Source organism: Anser brachyrhynchus (assembly GCF_964034855.1).
Source record: "Anser brachyrhynchus genome assembly, chromosome: 1".
NCBI lineage: Eukaryota > Metazoa > Chordata > Aves > Anseriformes > Anatidae > Anser > Anser brachyrhynchus.
In genome coordinates, this window is record NC_137694.1 from 97558037 (window position 1) to 97581671 (window position 23635).

At 39.8% G+C, this 23635-nt stretch overlaps 1 protein-coding gene across 1 annotated transcript in view; it reads right to left on the bottom strand.

The window, feature by feature from the left end:
* LOC308188313 (uncharacterized protein) overlaps positions 1-23635 on the bottom strand; it is a 421245-nt gene that overhangs the window by 62869 nt on the left and 334741 nt on the right. The window contains exon 4 of the mRNA XM_080577184.1: positions 18323-18377. Within this exon, the coding sequence (XP_080433310.1) occupies positions 18323-18377 (55 nt within the window). The remainder of the gene's footprint in view (positions 1-18322; positions 18378-23635) is intronic.

The following is a 23635-nucleotide window of genomic DNA, read 5'->3' on the forward strand; positions in this document are numbered from 1 at the left end:
GGAATCATAACAATGACTAACGTCACAAGAGTGTTTTCAGAATTAATTCATGTAAGTAAAGCACTTAAAAGATAAAAATGAAGGAGCTGCCACATCAGATTAGACCACTGCTCCATCTAGTCGAATGCCCTGTGTACAACAGAGAGCAGTGGTACGCACAGGGTAGCAGGATTAGGGTCCCTGACCTGTGCAGGAACAGGGTTTGGTCTAAGCCAAAGGGGGAGGGCTTTGTGGTCAGGGAGTGTAGCAATAGGACAAGGGGGAATGGCTTTAAACTAAAAGAGGGGAGATTTAGATTAGGTATGAGGAAGAATTTTTTTCCTATGAAGGCAGTGAGGCCCTGGCACAGGCTGCCCAGAGAAGCTGTGGATGCCCCATCCCTGGAGGTGCTCAAGGCCAGGCTGGATGGGGCTTTGGGCAACCTGGTCTGGTGGGAGGGGTCCCTGCCCATGGCAGGGGGGTTGGAACTGGATGGGCTTTAATGTCCCTTCCACCCAAACCAGTCTGTAATAATGTGACTCTATGACAACCTTCCTGTGAAATGTCACTACTTCAGAAGATTTGATACTTTCTTTTAAATCTTATAATTTTTTCAACTTTATGAAAGATCCTAGTCTGAAAGAAAATTGTATGGGTTTGGATGGGTTTGCCTTCATGTAAGGGTGGGGTTTTAAAATTTATTTTCACTTTTTTATTAAATGTGCAATGTTTAATAGGAACAACACAGCAAAACCCTGTTAAAAGACAGAGCTACAAGGTATTTTAGTCTATGATTCTACTCTATTCTGTATTCTACTTTAGGACAGAGTAAGGAAAAAAATAATTAAAAGATAATCTGTGAAAACAAGAATTCCCTCATAACTGACCAAACTAGAAATGAGTCCTACATTACTGGGACTGGATAAAGTATCACCAGTGCCGGATTATTACATAAGAATATGTTAGTAATGTAGCAGGAGTCTAGTCTTTTAAGATGTGAAAGAGCGTTATCTAACCTCTCCGCAAAGTTCAGGAAGAAGAGCCATATGTCCAAATAATCATTTTCTTGGTGGTGTTTAACATGTCAGTTTTTTTTTAAGGGGCTTATTTCAAGTCAAAAAAAAAAAGTGTGAAATGCATTTCGATTTTTTTTTTTGGCAAAAGCAGCTCATTTTCAAGCTTGCAAGGAAACAAGAAAAACAAAATCAAATGTCAAGTAGATTTGCTCTTTGTTGTAATTAATACGCAAGCATTTGCTTGTAGATGGTCCTGAGCCTGCAAACAAGTAACGCCAGTCGTGGTGCTATTAAAAATGAGTAGTTCTCTAAGAATCAAAGGGCCAAGTGTTCAGCCAGTGAAAATATTCAAATCAATGGCCCTAGGCCAGTTTACATCAGCTAGGGATCTGACCACAAAGGAAGGACGGCAGGAAGCAGGATGACCGAGGACGTGCCACGTGTTTGCAGGATTGGGCTCTGCGTGCTAAAAGCAATGCAACAGCAAAGAAAGGTAGGACAGACTTCTTCAGAGAGGGAGGTGGGAAATGATTAACTGAAAACAAGGAAATTGCAAAGCTCTACATGCTCGCCTAAATTCTGGTCAAGGAGGTTAGATGAGATTTCTCTTTGAGTCAGAGCAATGTAGTGGATAAAAAGACCCTGTCTAGCCAGGGGGATTTCCTGAGGCCATCGCAGACCAGCTCAACATGCTGTTAAGAGGCTCGTTTTCATGAGAGTTTTTGTTGCATTTGTAACGCTTGCTCCAGGTCCCCCAGAGCTTTAAGTGCCACATCACAGCGCTACAGGCGCAGTGCTGAATGCTTGGCATGGGACCAGGCATCTTCCCTTTCTTCTCCTGATTTCCTCAAGTCGGCAGGTGGGGCTCCAGGGCTCCATCTTGTTTTGATTTGTGGGGGGAAGTTTTTCTCCAAGAAGGATGAAGAAAAATTTCCTGTTGGATATTTGCTCTTCCCCTCCTTTCCCCCATGTTGTTCTGTGGAGGCGTTCAGAGAGAGAGAGAAAAAAGTTTTTTTTTTTTTCTTTTTCTTCAAAGGGACTCACTATTTTTCCTGAAATGGGATGCTGGAAATAGTTCATCACCAAGGTCTGCTGGCCTGAGATCTGCTCGTATTTACATCAGGGTGATTCAGTAGCAATTCCACTGAGGTCACTGGAAGTGCTCTGGCATCCAGTGCCCCTCACTGAACGCAGGATCAGGCCAATTGCGCCAAACTGCTCAGTGAGATCAGTAATGGTTCAAGCTCTTGGCCAGGCCACGGAATGGGTGTAAATGGATGCAGGGCAGAGAAAATGTAAATCTGTACCAACTTTCCTGGTGATGTTCATTAAACCGTCAGAACTTGAATGCTGGAGGGAGGAAGCAGGGGGCAAAGCCAGCACAGCAAAAAGTGCTACAAACTTGACTGCCCAATAGCAGCTGGGAAAAAAGAGAATCGAGGCAACATATACTATTTTGTCACTTGTTTTCCCACAAACTTGTGTGCAATGTGTAATTCTCTCTAAATTCAGGTCACTGCTGAATTTAACCCTATAGCTTTGAACAATCAATTATTTTCCATAGTATAACCACTTCATTTCAAGACTGGTTTGAATGGTTGATTAGGTCTAGATTAAATAATGTAACTACAGACCAGTAGTAGGTGTTTGCTCTATATAAAGTTGGCATATCACTGAGCAGGTATTACTTTTTAATGCTTCAATATACTCAATAACTAATAACATTACATTGTAAACTGGCTGAATAACCATCACCTTAGCATGCTACAGCTAACACCTCCAAATTCAATCTCTTCTCCAAAGACTCTTGTTTAGCCTTTTAAATGGTCAACTCCTTGGAGAAGGTGAGGAACGGAACCACAAAAGGCAATGCAAAGAAAGCTGTTTAACTCTGTGAGCATCAGCACTCAGGTTGTATGACTGTAGGTAAATGCTATGCCTCAGTTTCCCCATCTCTACATAACAATGTTACCTAATTAATCAATTGCTATAAAGAGCACACAGTTCTTTTTTTAAGATATATTTCAGCAGACTACTTGAGGTAGACATTTCAAATGATTTTGCAGAAAATCTCTTAAAAATGACCTTTATGTTAAAATAAATACGTGCTTATGTGTTCTGTCAAATCAAGAACTGTTCCTCAGTTTCCTCTGTAAATAAATGGTGAAATGCTGAAAATATGACTTCTCTACTCAGGGAAATCCAAGGAAAGTTAATTCATTAGCAATTACCCACAGAAAACTCTCAGGCAGAAAGTCTTGGTGCAGTCACGTTAGATACTACTGATAACTGAGGCAGAAGAGGGCCAGAGCTCACCTTGCAAAGAATTTGGAGGTTCATTGTAACAAAACTTAGAAGATCTAAACCGCTGATCGTGCAGAGCAGCAGGGCCTGGGAACCCTGAGGATGTGCTGTGCTCTGCTACCGTGGAAGAAAGGAGGGCTTCAAAACTTGTTTCACTAATGCCGTGTCTTCTTACTACCAGTGAGAACCACAGACTGCTTCTACTCTGTTGAAAGATGTCTCCTTTCTATCACACAGATGTCTCCTTTCTACAGTGGAAAAGTAAGAGGGAGAAAAAGAGGTAGAAGTGATGAAGGAAGGGCACATTTTCAGAGGAGGGAAAACCACAAAACATTCAGAAGTGGCAAAAGGCCTTTACATGAAATAAGAGTACTGGAGATATGTAAATTAAATGGGCTGCTCAAATGTCATATTTAAGTTCAGCTGGTCATATGAAGGATCGGGAATGATCAGTCTGGGTTAGAGAAGTGTGCATTTGGCCAGCTGCATTAAATATGGCCTTTGCCTTCCTGTAATTCTTAGAAGGGTACAGACCAAAATCAAGGAACAGGTGGTCTCTTCTGATATACAGCAGAAAATCTTGTCCTCCCATGTATGATTATTATGAGGTCTGAAACAATGCAGACAGAGAAGACAGGAGATGTACATTATAGAAATAAACTGGAAGCATAGTTAAAGGTTACTAAGACTTTTTCCCTCCAGCTGCCATTGATACGAAAGAATAGATCAGTTAATTTCACTTTTTGTTCCCTAAATTCTAAGGTTTGATGACTACCAGGCTACAATATTTCACTAAAAAAAAAAAAAGGACTGTTTTTTACTTAAAAGCACAAAAAGTATACAGAGAAAGTCATTTTCAAGGTCAGAGGGTTGTTTTGACATTTAAGAAATACTAAAACAGTTTTTGGCTTTTAAATTTGTAAACCAGAATTACTTCCTGATCTGAGAGACAATCTGCCAAATTTCTAGCTGGCCACAGACTTCTCAGGGTAAGCTAGAATTATCAGATATATGATGTTGTCTAGGTGCACGCCTCTGTGATTTTAAAATGAAATGTTGATCAACCTTAGAAAAACACAGTTTCTGAGACCCTTTGTACAAATAACATGCTTCCCTGCTTACAGCAACTAAAGAGACAATCCTCTCTAATAACCATTTTGGTACAATATTTTGCTAACTGCTGGAGAACTCAATACCTTGAGACGAATATACTAATGAAAAAAATAGAGGGAAATAGAGAAATTTCTGTACACAGAAGCCAAGTAGCTCCTTTTATTTTATACCAAGGCTTTGATCCTCCCACCAGCCTTGTTGCAATACAAACCAATTTCATTTAATACTGTATCTGACAAGCCAGAATTCTCCAAGATTGCAAAACTCTGCTAAATCCCAGTGCAAACTGCAAACAGGCTGACAAAATGTTTCACAAAGAGCACACATGCAGGTGGGCTATACATGCATTGGTAGTACAACCTTGCCATGCAAGCTTGACAAAACTTTGGGTAAATATAGTATGACAGAGTCAATATTGTCATTAAAGACATGCAACAGAAAGCATTCCTGTACATTGCCACCTGTTGCATCTTGCTTCTCCTGCCTGTGCCCACGGCTCTGTTTCTTCAAAATGGGTTGTAAAACAGTTATGCTGTTTAAAATGGAGAGGTACCTGCCTCTCACTCCAAAACAGCAACATTGATTTTGCTGTTTCAATTAGGCAAGAAAAACAAATTTTTCATTGTTCTCTTTCCATGCTTTTTTCAACCACTCCTGATAAAGCCTGAAAAAAAATCAGTCAAAAAAGGTGACCGCTCAAGATGCCGTCCAGCACAGGCAGCCACGCTAAACCATAAATCCCTGCTGAAGTAGAGGGGCCACAAAGAGGGTGCTCCAAAGTTTCTGTTGCTTCTAACATACCTCCCATGTGCACCTGTGTTATTTAAATGATGTCAACTGGTGTATACAGCATACTGTTACGGAAAATATTTTTTTTTCTAAGACTCTGCTTACTGGGTTTTAGTTTGTTTCTCCTATTTCAGTCAAAGTTTAAATGCAATTGTATTTAAAGGTTTGTTGTGCTTTTTTAAAGTGCTGTTCATACCAGTTAACGAGAAAGCAGAGAATTTGCCAGCCTGCAACTCCGTTGTACTGAAACTGCTCTGGGCTTTACAAGATGCAACTCTTTCTCCAGGGAAGGATTTATCTCCAACAGATTAGCAAACTCACTGACTTCTGCCTTTTACTAATCCTTCTCCTCTTTCCTCTATCCAGTTATCTCAACACATCATCCTCTGGTCAACGAATATTAAAAAAAAAAACCACAACATACAATCTAAAAGATGACTCAGGAAAGCAAGAATGAATGAGTTCTGATAAAAATATCCATGAACCTGAAACTTCCTGCTGCACAGGGTGTGTACGCACAAGAAAGAGATGTGTAGCAATACTGCTCAGCATTTGAATTGTTTTAGCAAAATGCAATAGTGGAGAAATTTTGGATCAGAAAATTTGTAAAGCAGAGGAAGAAATGCTGCTAGCTAGTGAAGAGCCTTGTTTCCTTCTAAAGCCCAGTTAAAGGCTGGCTTAAGCTGTCGTTTTGTTTCCGGTAGGAGAACAAGGACAGTTTGTTGTGAGAACCACTGGCAACACCAGTCACCTCAAAGGGGCAAAAGATGAGGTGAAAACAAAACTGAGGCCCTTCATGAGCAAAGATGGTCAATACGTAGGGCACACAGCCAAAGCTTTCGAACAGCTTAGAAAAGATTAATGGTGGCCTGCTATGCCGAGGGGATTTGTGGAGTTAGGTGCTCCAAGCTGGCTAGATACATCTTTTTTTCTTCATGTGAATCCACAGTTTAGGTGAGCAGATTAAATCTAATGAAATCTGGGGCTGCCGCAAATATGCCTGTAAAAACAGCAAGCTGAAGTCTGCCTCACGATTACCATTTCTCAAGGACCTCAGATCAGCTGTGCTTCGAAAATGAAACGATATTTATGTCCCGCTGAAATATCAGCACTGAATCCTTAACCTGGGGTTGCTGCTGAAAACCTTCTGCATAATGCACGAGGCAGCCTTGCTCTCCCTTCTAGCATCGCGTGTCGTGCAGAGCTAAAAGGAGCGAGCACCAAAAAGCCTGCTTGATCGGGAAAGCAAGACATTGGCACTCTGCACTCTGACAAGGAGTGGGCTTGTTAGGTGCGAGCAGCAGTCCTACAAAACCACTGATAATAGCTGAACTTCAAGATGAACGGTGGTCTGGTGAGCTGGGTCATGATTATCACTAATATACGGAGGGAGAAAGTGAGGTGCAATGACTGGAGATTTCCTCAGCATCGGAGGGAGCTTTTCTGCTAGGGTTAAAGTGAAAATTCATGTCTCAGTCCCAAGAGCAAACCACAAGCTCATATTGCTTTTACTACAAACAGATTTCCCTTCACCATACTGTACTTCTTGCTGACTATTCAGTATGGTCATCCAAAAATACTCCTATTTGTGTTATTTTTCACACACACCGCCCTGAAACAAAATTCAGTATGAAAGAAGAGCAGTTTCCTCCAATACAGCTCAACATCCAAACTAAGCAGCAGTAAAATGGTATTTATTCACCGACTGAGGTTTCAAACAGTAAAATGATTGTTACTGAGTTACAGACTGGACCGTGCCCTGAACAAGACCCCAGAATATGTCTCCGGTGGCAGCTCTGTCACCTCAACAGCCCTCCAGTGGGCTGGGGGAGGAGGAGGAGCGCGTGGCCTAAGCCCCAGGCTTAGGCCTGGGGGCAATACTTGAATTCAACCAAGTGTCAAGGTTGCAGGGGGCAGAATGGGGCAGAATTTGCCTTTGGTATTGAGGTGGGAGACAGAAAGAGGTGAGATGGGTGCCTGTGCCCAGAGCCTGTGGATGAATGAGGCTCTTTCTTCACCTGCCACGGGAATCAGGGAGAGACTAGCCCAGGGATCGGCAGTGCCAAGTGTGCCTCAGAGCGCAGCTGCACTTCAAAAGGCAAGCAATCTGAAGGCGTGGGGGTGTTCATGAAGGACCTCAGTTTTGTTTTCACGTCATCTTTTGCCCCTCTGTGACTGGTGTCATGAGCAAGATGGCCAATACGCAGGGCACACAGTCAAAGGGCCACAGGTCAGCAGGAGAGCAGCTGAAGAGCAGCACAAGGGAATTGCAGCCACTCCAGGCAATATGGCACCTTCATCAGGGGCCCAACTTAAAGGTCTTTCTGCTATCAAGAGGGCCACGAGGATGATCAGAGGGTTGGGGCACCTCTCCTATGAAGAATGGCTGAGGGAGCTGGGGATGTTCAGCCCAGAAAAGAGGAGGCTCTGCAGAGACAGTGGCCTTCCAGTACCTAGAGGGGGCCTACAGGAAAGCTGGGGAGGGACTCTTGGTCAGGGGGAGGGGGAGTGAATTTAAACTAAAAGAGGATAGATTTATATTAGACATTAGGAAGAAATTCTTCACTGTGAGGGTGGTGAGGTACTGGAACAGGTTGCCCAGAGAAGCTGTTCAAGGCCAGGCTGGATGGGGCTTTGGGCAACCTGGTCTAGTGGGAGGTGTCCCTGCCCTTGGCAAAGGGGTTGGAACTAAATGGTCTTTAAGGCCCCTTCCAACCCAAACCATCCTGTGATTTCAAACACAGTTGTATTCTCTTTCTACTTGAACTTTGGCAAGCCCTGTACCTTTCTCTATGTATTTGTTTTCCTGTTTGAATATGTGATATTCAAATGAAATATAAATATTAATATTTGATTAACTCACAGCTACAAAGCTTAGTTCCTTAAATTCTAGTACAGATCTTTGAAATCTTTGAAAAACTATATAAATATGAATTCTTTTATTTTTCTAGCATTGCATTAACGACCGTACAGTGGAAGTTGATGAATTAAATAATCTCTGTCTATATTTGCTTATATCTTTCTGAAACAGTTACCTTTCTCATGCCTTGTCTCAATCCAGAAATGACATTTTTGGTAAAGCTTTGCAAAAACGCATTCAGCTGTTTTTGAGTCATCCAAGTATGTAAAAAACAGTTTCCAGCTGTTAAGTTTTCCATAAACCTTTTTTTTTCTTAAACACGCTTGTATAATTATAACACAGCTTTGTTTTAAAACATCAAACTTGACACGTACATAGTCCTGAAAGAGAAGTAGCAGTGCTGCCATGTTTGAAACCACTTGGTTATGAAATAACAAGGTTATTACCATATTAAAACATCTTTCTTTTCTTAAAGATTCTCACAGACTCTAAGCTACGGATTTCTAACTTTAGACACCACTGAAACTTCTCAATTGTGTAACTGACCAAAAAAACCCACACAAACAAATGAAGAAAAAGAGTCACTATTCTTGCAATCTGAGCAAGATGCAACACAGAAGACCGGTGAACACTGTTTACAATGGGATTAGGCTCAGTCCTGCCTATCGTGTACGTTGTATACACATACGCACTCTCAAGGAGAACTGCTAAAGCTCTGGCATGATCTTCTCGCTGGAGTGAATGGCGATGGCTGGAGCTCCGTGCTTGGCAGCCCTGTCTGCTGGCTGATGCCTCCAGGCTGCTCCTGCTCCCTCTGCTCTCAAGATCGTGCTTCAACTAGCAGTACAGACCTAGGGTTATCTACTCTCCAAAAAATTTGGAGTTCTCACTTATGGTGGGACAAGGACAACTGTATCATTTCCCTTCATCTACAACATGCGGGCTCTCGCTGCAGTGGCAATAGCTTTCCATAAATGCTCTGAATTCAATTTACCATTGCATACCTCTGCAGTTTTACTATTGCATCTTTGCATTTTGGTAAAGAATGGCATCAAATCTGACTGGAGAAGATTCTTTGCTTACGTTCTGTCCAGATATAAGTGCAATGACTTGATACCAAGCAGTCATTTACTTAAACATTTCATTTCACCTGAACTATTTCAGTTTTTGATGTCTTAGTGAAGTAAATATTGGTCCTGAGAATATTAATGGTGGCTGAAACAGGAGCTGCAGTTTGATTGATTATTGCATTACATGGGTTTTGCTCGCAAAACTATTTTCTCATTTGATGATGTAAAGGCATATGTGGCTTTTCTGCCTTGCACAAACCAATAGCCTTAGCACGAATCCTCCTATTAGTTTGCAGTAACTCTTTCTATGCAACGTTTCTGCAAAAGGAAAGTCACTGCATGTGCAGGTTTCTGTATGGGGCTGAAGTGATTTGTACAGCCAAGAAGGGGCTCAGTAGCTGTTTCTCATTCAAAGTAAACATCAGTACCTGCATATATTCTCCTACTGTGCAGGTGTGAGTCCAGAGAAACTATCAATGTCAGTGACATTACAGTGAATCTGAGAAGACAGCCTGACTCATCTGAAAGGAAAAGATACAACTCTGATGGCTTTCATGGACAGAAATGTGTGCACACATGTGCATGAATACATCCTTCCTCACTTTACACTATCCATGCTTTTAACAATATATCTATAACTTGTTCTTATGTCCATTACATTGAGAGGCTTTTCAATGTATTTCAAACCACTGCAAACATGGACAGTGCTCAACAAACAAAATGTCACTGTAATATAATTTCAGGGAAAAAACTCAGCTGCTCCTACCCATCAAACTGTCTTCTCTATGTGCTATATTGCCTTGGTAAACCCGCAGCTAGGGAACATGCAGTGAAAGACCCTATTGTATGGAAGGGGCAGAGGTAAGGTTGCTGTGGGAACCTTAACTCTAAATTTCCTGAATTTACGGAGATTAAAATCTGTCTTCACATCACATTAGCATACTTTTTGTGTATACAGAACATGGCCTAGGCAAGTGCATTGTTTCTAAAGGAAAAGGTATATTGTTGGGTAAATAGATGCCTGCACATTTTGGCAAGTCTAAGCTACATAATTCAGTTCTAATCAATGCTACTGGATTCTGAAACCAACCAATAAGATAATGAAGTGGAAAAAGCAATAAAATAAAATAAGTAAGCTATCCTGCATAAGCTATTCTAAGCTTCAGTATTGAGACAAAATACGGGTAAGAGTTTGCCATTTGCTAGTTGTTAATAATCATCATCAGATCTGCCAGACACACTCTTCAAGGGCTCTGTCTGTCTGGACCAGGTAGATGCTGCAATACACAAAGGACATCACATCCAGAGAAAGAAAGAGTGTTCGTGGACAATGATGCAGCGGTCTTAATTAAGATTTTCATTACTGATACATACATTAAGGTTTTGCTAATGCAAGTGCCCAAGCACTGTCATGTGTAGGTAGATGTCTCTGATTCTATCTCTAGAAACCCTTTTGCAAATCATGCGAACATTCACCAGCCAAGGCTCAAAATCAGCTCACCTGCCCTTTGCTATAATGACAATGAAAAATAATAAATGATATTTTATTTGTGTGCCAGATGAGAACTTAACACTTTGTAGGTGTCAGAATGAATAGGATTCTGCAAAGCTGTGCTACGGTGTATTGGAACTGATTTGCATCTCACTTACACCTGTTTGATGCTGATGTAACATCATGAGCTTCAATAGCATGAGTGTAGCAAATACTCGAGGAAAAAGGAATGAAAGACATGGAGGTAAATGGAAAATGGGATAAAACACAACATGAGTTTTCCAAAGATAGACTGTATTAGACTAACCCAATAACTTTCTTTGATAAGATAACTGATTATCCAGACAAAGGAAGTGCAGTAAATTTAATCTATCAGTAAAGCATTTGATATGGTATCACAAGGGAAATTATGAATTAAGATGAAGATTTGCAAAAGGACTGTAAAGTGAGCAAATGCTTACCTGAAGGGGAGTTTTGAAAAAAGAATTACTGAGCAAGGTGAAGGCTATATTTCCATAATTTTTAGTTAAACATAATAGTATTTTTTAAATTAATAGGTTTGGGAGGAGTGGGTGATTTTTCTTTATGAAACACCTCATAAAAGGAGGGGACATCATAAAGCAGGAAAAAGAAGGAGTATGCTTAACAGACATAAAAGGATTAATCAGTTTTAATGAATTGCTCATTAATAATATTTAGACCTTATTCACCTGTCAGGAGAATAACTTCAATGTTTCCATGTTATTTCTATGGTTCTGTCCTTTGGGAAGTTCAAATATGCCACAGCTCTCTCAAAAATGCCAGAGCAGTTTACTTGTGCAGTTGAATTAGGCATCCATTTCACTTTTGTGCTTTTAAAATATTGTTACACCCAGAACATAGCAAGGCTACGATATTGCAATGGCACACTCAGTACCAAGATGACATGCAACAAAATATAGCCATGCCAGGAAGTAAGGTGAAGACAGCGCTACAGATGTCACAGTAGAAGGTACCAATATGAGGTTAATTTGCAGGCTCTGAAAGAAATGATCTGCTAGCATATTTTCAACAAGCTTACAAAAAAACAGGATTTTTGACAATCTTCCCTGAGGCATGCCTCAGTCTACAGGTAATTCAATGACTAAAATTGTTACCTTTCCATTAAAGTTCATTGGAGGAAAAGCTGCATTTTTCTTTTAGTCTTCTGTGGCAGAATTTTATTCCTTAGTGTCATAACTAGATCATGCTAGGCATGCATGGACATTCACAGCAAGAAATTCACACTGAGAACCAAACTTGAAGGATTTAAGCGCAAGAATTGAAAAACAGTTTGTCAAATATATTATTCTTTGAGGTTGGTTATATGCCGATCACACATAAAAGGTATCCTTCACACCCTTCAGTGCTTATTGCAGAGCATTCAGAATGTAACACATTAATTTTTGTCTTTTATCTAAAAGGGAGTTTACTGCAAAAAGTGAAATTCAATTAATCTCTTTTACCAGTATCAAGGATAAGCGAAGACAGATGAATATGAAATTTAAACACATATCCAGGTCCAAATGTTGCAACTGATCCTTACTTTTGTGATTGGTTGAAGCATGAATAGTTTTAAATTGTATGTTATTTGAAGTTGGGATTCCAATTTTGTCTCTGACAATCAAGCTGTTTAGCATATGCTTAAGAAGTTAAAACATTAGAAAACAGCATTCAGAAAACGGATACAGCCATTCTATTAAATTTAAACTCAATCTGATGGAAGAGAAGTCAGCAAGATCTATTCAAATCCAAAAGCATTTTCTTCTGGTTGTGTTCAAAAATCTAATATTTTGGGCATGCAAACACATGAAATGAAAATATTACCTGGGGGGCTCTATTCATGAATTATATTCAGCATGATATTATCCAAAATGATGGAGGGAAGCAGCAGCGAGCAAGAAGTTCAGAGGAAGAAAACATTATTTCTTAATACACTATGAATCTTTTATGTCTAAGATTTCCCATTCCCACCAAGAGGTAAACCAGCCTTCATGAAGCACATCCTGAGGACTAATCAATGGTCACATATGTTTTGACATGTACATCTGTGTAATGGCACACAGGTAAACTATATAGCAGATGGCTTCCGTTTCTTTTTTTTAAGTGAGAGAGGCGGAAAGAAAAGGGAAATGGATGAGATGCTCTTTAAAGCACATTTTCAATCATGGTGCCCTATATGTAGGACGTTTAGCATAAATGTGGAGACTTAGTCCAGCATTTAGACCTCTGTGAGAACTTGCATTTCAGTGTCAGTCTCAATAGTCAGATTTATGACCTTCTGATCAAGAGGTGGTTTTTGGGAAACCATCTGTTTCTGGTTATCTGGCTTTATAATAACCACTCCTCCAGTGCAACTTTCTCTTAGTACTTTTTTTTTTTCACATTAAATCTGGTGTGTACATTTTATGGAGACAGGTACGTGCACATTTTATGTAACATGACGTTAAAGCTGAGTGCATCAGAGAGTTTTTTAGAGAAGGACTGACAGTACATTTCAGAAAAAAAGAGAGACGTGGTGATATAAATGTGGAACAGCAACATGCTTGCCCAAGTTGGAAGATAATTTACCATAACTGCAAAGGGAATATTCTGAAAAGCTCTGCTACACTCTGTAGTCGTGCCATTTTGCACAGTGATTTCAGACCTAACAAACTGGACTGTCTCAATATTTGGATGGTTGATGTTGTTCAAACTGCTGTAGGCAATGCTGCTACTGCTTCAGCAAGGTAGTCTTTTCTATCCAAATATACTGAATTATTCCAGTGTGGAGTAAGACAAAAAAAAAGTGCACTGGACAATTGCATTTTCTTTGTCCTTTTCTTTTTTTTTCTAGCTAAATCTAAATACTGTACTTCCAGAATTTTCTAGTATAATGTCCAATTTTTCTGCTGTAACCTTTTACATTTCAAAGAAAGCTAACACTCAGTATATTATATTACACTAATTTGATGAAAAATAACCAGAACAAAAGAATCTCCAATAAGCATAATGGCAGAAAGGCATGATATTTCCAGCTGTCATGCTGGCCAATCTCAAATTCAACCTCATTCAACCTCAGTGGATATTTCGTAGGTATTGCAAGGCTAAGCAGGTCGCTTACATGCCTCTGTCATAATCCTCACATCAACTTCACAGCTGTGGGTAGCCATTTTTATTTGTTAAATAATTTGAGTATTAACAGTTAAACTAATGCTTGAATGAAAAACTGGTATTAGACTTGGCCTTTTTCCCCCAGCTATTTCTCTGGTTTTCTGGATATTTGGTCTGTTTTTATTAAAAATGTTTTAGGGAAAAACAAACAAAAACAAACAAACAACAAACAAACAAACAAACATGAACTTCATCAGAGTTGTTTTAAAGAAGATAATTTTTTTCATGCAAGTCTATTGCTTAAGACCATTTGATGGTTATGTCTTCAGACAAAGAATTAAGTTTGAAGTCCTGGCAATTGTTTAAGAATATTCAGCCAGGGGTGGATTCTCAGTTATACAGTTTGATTTCTATAAGCACTTCAGAATATAATTTCTACTCCACTTCTATTTCTGTTCTGTTTTACCATTTCTCTCATTTGCAACCACCAAATAGAGTGTCTCTGCCCATGTTGTTTGCTTTTTATGGAGAATTCCTTTTCTTCAGGAAAACATACAATAGCTGGGAAAATACTATCTCTTTCCTGTTTTAAATTGCTGTGTAGGTGACAATCCCCTTTGAACCAACTCCTTACTTTTGTAAGTGGATATACTGATTCTTCTGGATAATTTGTATGTCAATTTATTACATTAAATATGATAATTCTTGAAAAATGAAAACAGCTCTTGAAAGCTGTTGTAAATACAAGACTTAGTACATCTAGACTTTTTTTTTTTGTCATTTTGCAAATGTTCATTTTTGATTCATTAATAAGCTTGATCTGGAGGTTATTATCCTCCTTTGAAGTAATGGAGAAATTCTTAAGAAACCTGAGAATAGAAAAGATGCCTCCTCCCTGTTCCTGATGTAGCAATCATAGTTGTTATTCTAAAGTTCCTCATCTGCAAAACAATATGAACACTAAGTAAAGAGGTTCAGATGCTGCTATTTGTAGATATTTCACGATGATGATTTGGATTGCTACCAGATGACAGTTTGGTGGTGAACAAGTACCAACAGCAAGAACATATACAGAGAGAGATATCAAAGGCTATTTAAGCATCATCATGTCTGATAAAGTGAATACGTACTCTCAGAAACTGGCAACTGGCAGCCTGGAACATTGCTGGGTGTATTTTGACACACAAATCACTGATCATATGATGGATGGTTCTCATAACTATGATGAGATCAGTAAGATGCTACTCATCTTCCCTTAGGTCATCACTACTTGACCAAGTATATCTTCATGAAGCTGAGGAATAAATGACACTTTATTTATTTTTTTTTTTAAGAGGATGTCAAAGCACAAGGATCAGGATCAGTGCAGAATCTAATTGGAATGATGCTGGAGTTCAGTACACCCCAGTTAGATCAAGGAAATGAACAGATGTCCATGGAATCAGGTTAACACAACACGCAACTTCTTTGTATCTGGATCACTTCGGGGCGTTTCTGCTTTGTACTTACCCAAAGATAACAGCAGATAATCCTTCAATATTGTGTGATTTCCACCTGAATGGGTAGTGCTCTGGAAGTAAAAAGAGCATCTCACTGCAGCTATTTATCCTATGGTAGCTACCTATCTTACTGCAAAGCACCTTAGTATTGTCAACACTGTTACTTGGTGTTGACAATATGATAGAAAGGCTCAAGACTGGTAAGACAACTTTATTCCATGAAAAGGTCTATTTTTGACAAAGAATCCACCTGCTTCTCTCAAAACTCCTGAAGACATTCAAGTGGAGCAGAGATTAATTGCATTCCTCTTAAGTGGGAATATTGCCTGGGGGAGAGATACATGAAATCCCTCCACCTCCAAAATCCAGATGACATATAGACAGACAGACACGTACATAACCTGCAGGAGGAGGAGGAAGACTCTGAATCATCAGCAAGTAGTGGGTAGGGATATGAGAAGAAAGCCCAGCGGTGGGTACTGAGGCAGAGGGGCAGAACAAATCAATTATTATCTATAGATTAGAAACATACTTGACAGGTACCATTAACAGCTTCTAACGTGAAAATGTCCCAATTCTACTTTTTTTTTTTTTTTCTGTTACCCAAAAGAACTTAAAAGATCAGTGGCCTGAAGGATCTACCTTACAGAGAGAAAGAAGAGAGCCAGTACAAACAATACAAACTTTACACGCATGCCTGAAATAATGTGAGGCTCCTGTGGAGCTGGCTGAGTTGGGAATGGAGGAGCACAAAAAAGCCCTTAGCTATAGAACAAGCCTGACTTAAAGAAGCAAGAAAGTGTGTGACTCTAGCTTTACAGGTCAAGAAACAAAGGGAAACAACATCTTCACGGTCACACAGCAAAGCACTGTCAGAGAGGGATTTCGGCTCTGGGTTTCCACATGCCTATCCAGCATGAAGCTAGCTTGTTGCTTCCATCAAAACTGCCTTGCACACAGCTACCTCACGCTGCCAAAGCAGAGCAGGGATAAATAAACTGGTGAGTTTGTACAAATGTCGATGGCTTGCAGTCCTTGCACAGACACAAACGGCTTCACCGCTGCTACAGGAAGTGTTAACACAAGAGGTGTGCATTTCGAGGCCCTGAGTATCATTAACACTTTTTATCGATATTATGAAGTTCTGCAAGAAAAATAATAGGATTTGTCCGGGACTGTTATGAACCGCCCCTGCTGGATAAATACATAATACATGATGGCAAAGGTCTGATGGGACTTTAATCAATTGCCTTTCTGAGTCAAATAAATGTCACATTAGACGTAAGCCATGTTGTATTCTGTGGGGGCCTCTGCTCCCCTCGTCTCACAGGCCTGACACTGCCACAGGGAGCTATGCACGCGCATAGACTCCTACTTATTTGTAGCAAATATATCAGAGGAAAACGGGAACAGCACGTTGTAAATTACAGATTTGGGACACCTTATAATGAAAGGAAAAGGGGAATGGAAAGAAATATGGGGAGATCACTGGCATGAGAGGTCAGCTCAAATACGTCTCCTTGGTAGTTGGCATTGTCATATCACCTTTGGCAGTCACTGCAGCATATCTCATGTTTTTGCCCGTAGGGCGGGGGAGAAGCAAGTCTGCCATTTCTTTCTGCATGGCAAAAGTACCGAGTCAACTTTAAATGTTAAAGTCACATATTTTAGCTCTGCTATCAGCAAAAGAAAGCTCTTTGTTTTAGCGTGCACCTGAAAAAAGTCTGAATGTGTCTTTGCACTTCAGCATTCCTTTGAATAAAATTCCAACAAACAGAACTCAACTTGAACTAAAAGTTGCAGTTTAATTTCTCTCCCAAATATAAAAATGCTATTTTTTCTTACTGGGCTATGCCTTTTTTTTTTTATAATTTTAATTCCAGGCATCACTTTAACAGCCATCTACTTTCCTTTCTGAACATGTAGTAGACATGAATTTAAATTGCAAAATGGAGATCTGAAGTAACACAAAGTCCAGACAGATTTGGACATGGAGTTCTAAACATAAATTTAGAAGTCCTCATTATTTTTGGCAATAGCTCCAGCTTGAACACCCCAAAACAGTGGCTTAAAATGCTGGTGGACATTTGGAAAACTTTGGTCTATCTTTACTTCAGTAAATATTATGATGTGGTAGTTCTATATTTCCCTTTATATCACAACAAAAACCTTCATTGTTACAAAACAGTAGTTTTCACTGCCAATACACATTAAAGACTCCAGGCAAAATGTAAACTTTTGTTCTAAATACACAAAAGCATCATGGGTTAGAGCCTGGCAAAATTAAAAACGAAATAAAACAAACAAATTATCCCAAAATTTCCATCCCCTTTGCCCCCCAAAAAAGAAAAAGCAAAACTCAAATGATTAATTTTTTAATTCTTCCTGTTCTAGTTCTTAAGAACACAATTATCTGGATTCATGCTGTATTTTTTCCAGTGAAAAAGTCACTGTGCTGATAACTTACGTAGCAGCAGCCAAACCCAAGTGAAGGAGAACAGGCAAAAAAAGAACCCTACCTAATATTTTCCAAAGAAACCACTAATGGGTTTTTGGTTTTGATATTGTTAGGTGTCAAGGTGAATACAGCATATTTAGTTTACCCAGATAAGAAGAGCAGGTTGGTATTAGGTTGGAAAGCACACGGGACTGGGGTAAGGAAGGGTTCCATGCCACGAAGGCAGGTATCAGAAGGGATGGGCTGAAATGCTAGTTGACTGATTCCTACACTTGTTTAACTCTTGCACAGTACGGAATATGATACACTTTATTCTCAGAGTTCAACAACACAATACCCATCACAACAAATATATCCCCAGATTTAACAGAAGTCCTTCAGAAATGCACATATCAATTCCAGATCAATTGATCACACAATGTCACTGAACTAAGCCTGAGTCCCATAAGCTGATGCTGCATTATAATTCTAGATTGCTGCACCAGTATAACAACTCAGTATTGACTCTTGTGGCCATAGGGAGTAACAGAGAAGTTCACAAGGGCTCTCTCTACTGCCCTGAATGGAACTTGAACAAAACGTGTGACTTGTATTAATGAAAAGTATAAAATGTTTGGTAACAAATACTTACAGAAGAGACAGGAAAGGTTCCTTCGGAGGAAGGCCACAAACTGATCGTGAGTGATCTGTAAAGAAAAGGGAGAAAAAAAGAAGAAATTATTAAATTAAGCTATAATAAACACTCTAAATGATACCAAGATAAAGAAGGGATCGAGGAGACTCACAGATGGTAGCAGTTGCCACAGGAGAGAAAAAAAAGCGTTTAAAATTCACAAAATGTATACATTTTGGAAGTTTTGAAATTACCTGACCCCAAAACTATATAGCTAAGAAAACTGTTAATGGCTGAGGAGCTTTTCAATCCTGTGATAATTCCAAGCCAGCAGAGACTAAATATCCTCTGGTGGCTGTTCAACAGTCTCCATGAAATAGGCTTGTGGTTCCTATGGACAAATGCTCTTATCATGAAAACACTGCCAGATTTGAATGGCATCCTTCTTAGCAGCCATGCCAGATGATATAGGCCTCTAAAACAGAACTCGCCTTCTTGATCCTGACCTTCACAGAAGAGGGGTTAGGCATATTATTAGGGCTGAGGATGCTTACATTACAGCTGATAGCTGCACAGAAAAATTGTGTTGTCTTAGTTCCTTCTGTCAACACAGTATCTTTTGGACTTGACAGATTTGTTACCCAGAGACCCCTCAGAAAAAACCAACACAACAAACGGATGTATCAAAGCGGAAAGGCTAAAAGATTACAAACTTTTGGTAGACTAAAGGTCTGGTTTCCTAAGTCTACTAAGGAATACTAAGCTATACTGCCAACACATTGTGCAAAACATATTAACATAGGATGAAGCAATGGACAAAATGAATCAAAGCTTTGAATTGTAACAAGAAGATACACGCCTATTTGACAAAGAAAACAAAGGCAGATGCCCCCGAAGTGTTTTATGCTACAAATCAGTCCTGTCCTGCCTTCCCTTCACCAAGCAGAAATAAATTCAGGCAGTCAGACCAGACAGTGTTCTCCGAAAGATTGCTGGTCTGGGGACCAGGAGCACGATGCATAACGGCCCCAGGATCCTTACGGTGTTCTCTAGTACTTAATTCAAGCCATGGCTCTCATCTACTGTTTCCTGTCCAGGTACGGGGAGAGATTAGCTCATTACTCAAAGCAATTAAAAATATTCACAGAAGTACGAACCTAAGTTGAGATAGTGAAGGAAAATGAGGAGCTGTCACAGGAGAGAAAGAAGGAAGGCAGGGAGAAAATTTGTTGAGTTATAGCTATTATTTGTAGGAATTCTAGGCATGGTAGACGAGAGTATGAGAGAAAGCATAAATGCTTATCTAGCGTTTGGTCATCTACCCAGGAAGGTAGAAGAAATACAGCAAAGAGCAGAGAGAATCATCAAAACTGCAGGTCAGCAAAGAAGATATTTATAGCATTTGTTGGATAGACTACCCTGAGAGGCCCTATTTAGCTGCAAAATTTCTCTTTAAAGAAGAGAGGAAACTGATTACTCCCACATTTGAAAAAGATTTGTATGAGACAGATGACAGGATGCCCAGACTGAAGAGCTGAAGTGCCCCAAGATGATATGAGATGGTCAAGATCAGGCTGGTAGAGAACAGGTCACTATTTATGCTATTTTCAAGAATCCGTAACTGATAAACTTTAACAGGGAAGTTCAGGTAGAAAAAAGCATCCTTTGCTAAGCACTTATCCCTTATTTGCATTTTAGATGGCTCCTGAAGATGTAAATATGAGGCTCACAGACACATCTGGAATAGACTATATGCAAAGGACTGCAATGGCTGGTAGTTGGGAAGTACTTTTTCAGGGTTTTGGGCAGCTGGGACACTGAGCTGCACCATAACAGAACCTGAGACAAAAGGTCTGAGCCAAAGAATGTGTCTTGGAGCTCCAGAGCTTAAATCAAAAAAAAAAAAAAAAAGGCAAGAGGAAAAAAAAAAGAAGTAGGAGGCATCCAGCATGGGAAAAAAACACAGAATGGAAAATTTTAGCCTAGTGGTTAGAGTTTGGCTGTGTTATAAGCAACATAAAACAAGTTCTCTTAAGGGAAAGCGTCAAGCAACTTTGATGACACGGATGCCAAAGAATTCTACAAATTATGACCTGAGACTCTGGAGGTGCTGAGTAATGACTTACACCAGCATTACCATAGAATTTGCTGTAAGGAATGAACAAGACTGTCATACCTAATTAAAACTGTAGGGTAATTCTAGACAGGCAGAATATACTAGAAGCTGCAAACTAGAAGCTGGCAAATCGTCAGAACTGAAAGACCATAATTTTTTAAATGATCGCAACTGGTCTGGACTCTTGATTACAAGTTTTGTTCAAAAGAAAATACATAAAAACTTTCCATGTAAGTATTTGAAAAACAAGATGTGTCTGAGGAAACTATGATTCATTCCAGGTTAGATAACTGCAGCACACGTATGCTGGAAAGAAGTGGGCCAAGTTCTGTTCTCACAGCCTTGTGCAGTCTTGCAGACTTGGTTGGAGCCATGAGCAGAACTTTTCATCATATGGCACTGTTTGTCACTAGAGATGGACGTAACCTAATTACATTATATTAACACAGTAGATTTCTTCAAGATATACTATTACATGATAGATAAAAAATGAAGTCTAAGAAAGCTGACCATTTTTCTCAGTCCTCCAAGTTATAAGCGGAATAATTACCTGTCTCTACTTATGCCATTTTTTCCCACCCAGTATTGCTCTATTTGGTGGGGTGGAGAAAAGGAATCCACTGATCTTTTTCATATTCAATTCCCAGTGTTAATTAATCATTATTACTTGGAAGCCGTTTTGGCCATTGGACAGGATAGCCAGGGGCTAATCTTAAATCTGCCCTTGTTTCATTGTGGCCAGATTCTGCCCACTTTCTCTTTCTTTGCCATGTGAATACATGCCATTTAAATCACAAAGACTAAGAGATGAGTAAGCCCTAAACGTTAAGGATATTTAGGAATCTATCTCCCCATAATTTTAATGAGAATTAGTCTTCTAAATGTTCAAGGATTTCTACTTTCGGGAGTTAAGATAGTGAAATCCAGTCATCTGAGCTAGTTTATGTATGCAGGTAATAGATTTATGAGTCTAAATACAATTTTCAAAGGTGACTTAGGCATTCACATCAAAGTCTATTGGAAGTTAGCAAAATTCTGGCTGTAAACCACCTGGGGACTTCAGAATGTTTTACCTTTGTTAGCTTAAGTAGCACTTACTTTCAACGAAATTAACATTTGAGGTGCCAAAGTCATTTTTACAATTGGCATTTTGTTGCTTCTAGCAATTTTTCACTAAGTGGCTTGAGTTAATCTGCTTTCAGTGCCTTCTTCTTAGTAGTAAATCAGGACAGAGATTTTGCTTCATTTGTGCAAAGTGATTTAGGCTCTTTCAGATGTATTGCACTACCAAGATGAGAAATGATATTCGTTCAACCCCTTTGCTGGCAAAAAGGAGGCAGGTTATGAACTACCTTAAACAGGGAAGAGTGGCGACAGATTCAGATAATCCCAACCTGACTGCTCTTCCCTCAAAACGTTTTCAGCCTTTACCAACACGGAACCAGCAAACAGCACAGATTTATATGACACCTACTCAGTGTACTGAATCTGAGACGTAGAGTATTGCCATACCCCTTCTTCTGGATGCACTACACCTGCTCTGTATATAAACTAGAATTTAATCCCAGCAGAAGATGAAGACAATAATTTACTAGAGAATCCCTCAGTTCAAAGGAGGCCAAACTGAGCCACTTCCATGATGGGAAAAAATGGTGAAACAGGAGGCTGTTTCAGCTGAAATTCGGCAGAGCTCTGTAAATGATCTGAGGGGGCAGAGAGGCTACACTGACATAGCAGAGACATGTCTCTGACATAGCAGAGACAGATTACAGCAAAATTAAATTGAGGATTTTAGTGGATATAATTGTTGTTTTTATATATTAATGAACAACAATAATACGTGATTCTAAACTGAATACCAGGTTTGACATTTAATCTGAGCGCTCGTACTATCCATAAATGTTCATAAACGTCACAAGACCCCAACCCTTTGATTGAATTACAATCCAGTATGCAATTTAGGAAACGTGGATTAATCTACATAGATTTATATTTCTCCAGGTTACATTGTTATTTGTTGATTTATACCCTTTCCCCCTAAGTGTTCTTTTCATCGAGAATCCAGGAAAATACATGCAAATCTTTAATAGGAGAGCAAAGGAGAGCAGCTCAAGATCCAGCGACTAGCAGCAGATGGAAACTTAGTTCAGTGAAACCTATACTAATTATCATTTGCTTTTTGAAATCACCTCTGCTAATGGCCAGCAAGATCTTAGTCCCTGTGATATCTCCTATTACCTTTGCATTAACTCTTACTACAGCTAACAATCACCTAACAAGTTTCTTGGCAAAGCTGTGCAATTAAACTGCCTTTCAATCATCTTTCTGAGGAATCCTGAAATGGAAACTGCTTTAGTATTAGGAGTTAATTGCAAAAATGCAAAGGAAGGCAGTTAAATGTTAGCATCCAGCTCTGGGGCTCCCAGCATAAGAAATACATGAACTTGCTAGAGCAGGTCCAGAAGAGAGCCACAAAGATGATCAGAGGGCTGGAGCACCTCTCCTATGAAGACAGGCTGAGGGAGTTGGGGATGTTCAGTCCGGAAAAGAGGAGGCTCTGCAGAGACAGTGGCCTTCCAGCACCTAGAGGGGGCTTACAGGAATGCTGGGGATGGACTCTTGATCAGGGAGTGTAGGGATAGGACAAAGGGTAATGGCTTTAAACCAAAAGACGGCAGATTTAGGTTAGACATTAGGAAGAAATTCTTTCCTATGAGGGTGGTGAGGCACTGGCACAGGTTGCCCAGAAAAGCTGTGGATGCCCCATCCCTGGAGGTGTTCATGGCGAGGCTGGATGAGGCTTTGGGCAACCTGGTCTGGTGGGAGGTGTCCCTGCCCCTGGCAGGGGGATTGGAACTGGATGAGTTTTGAGGTCCCTTCCAACCCAAAATGTTCGATGATTCTGTGATACCAAATGTATGAGAACATCTTAGCCACAGATGTCACATGTGAGGCAGGGAACTACATCAAGCAAAGTAACATATAGATGAAAATGATCTTAAAAGATCTCCTTTTCCTTCCTTCGTTCTTTCCTTCCTTCATTCTTTCCTTCATTCCTTCATTCGTTCCTTCTTTCTTCCTATCTTTCTTTCTCTCTCTCTCTTTCTTCCTCTGTGGTCATGCTACTTGAGGTGACCACCTCTTTTAACAACTGATATATCTAGAATTCCATTGCCATCTATATTAATAAGCTTCACGGCACAATGGTACCTGCT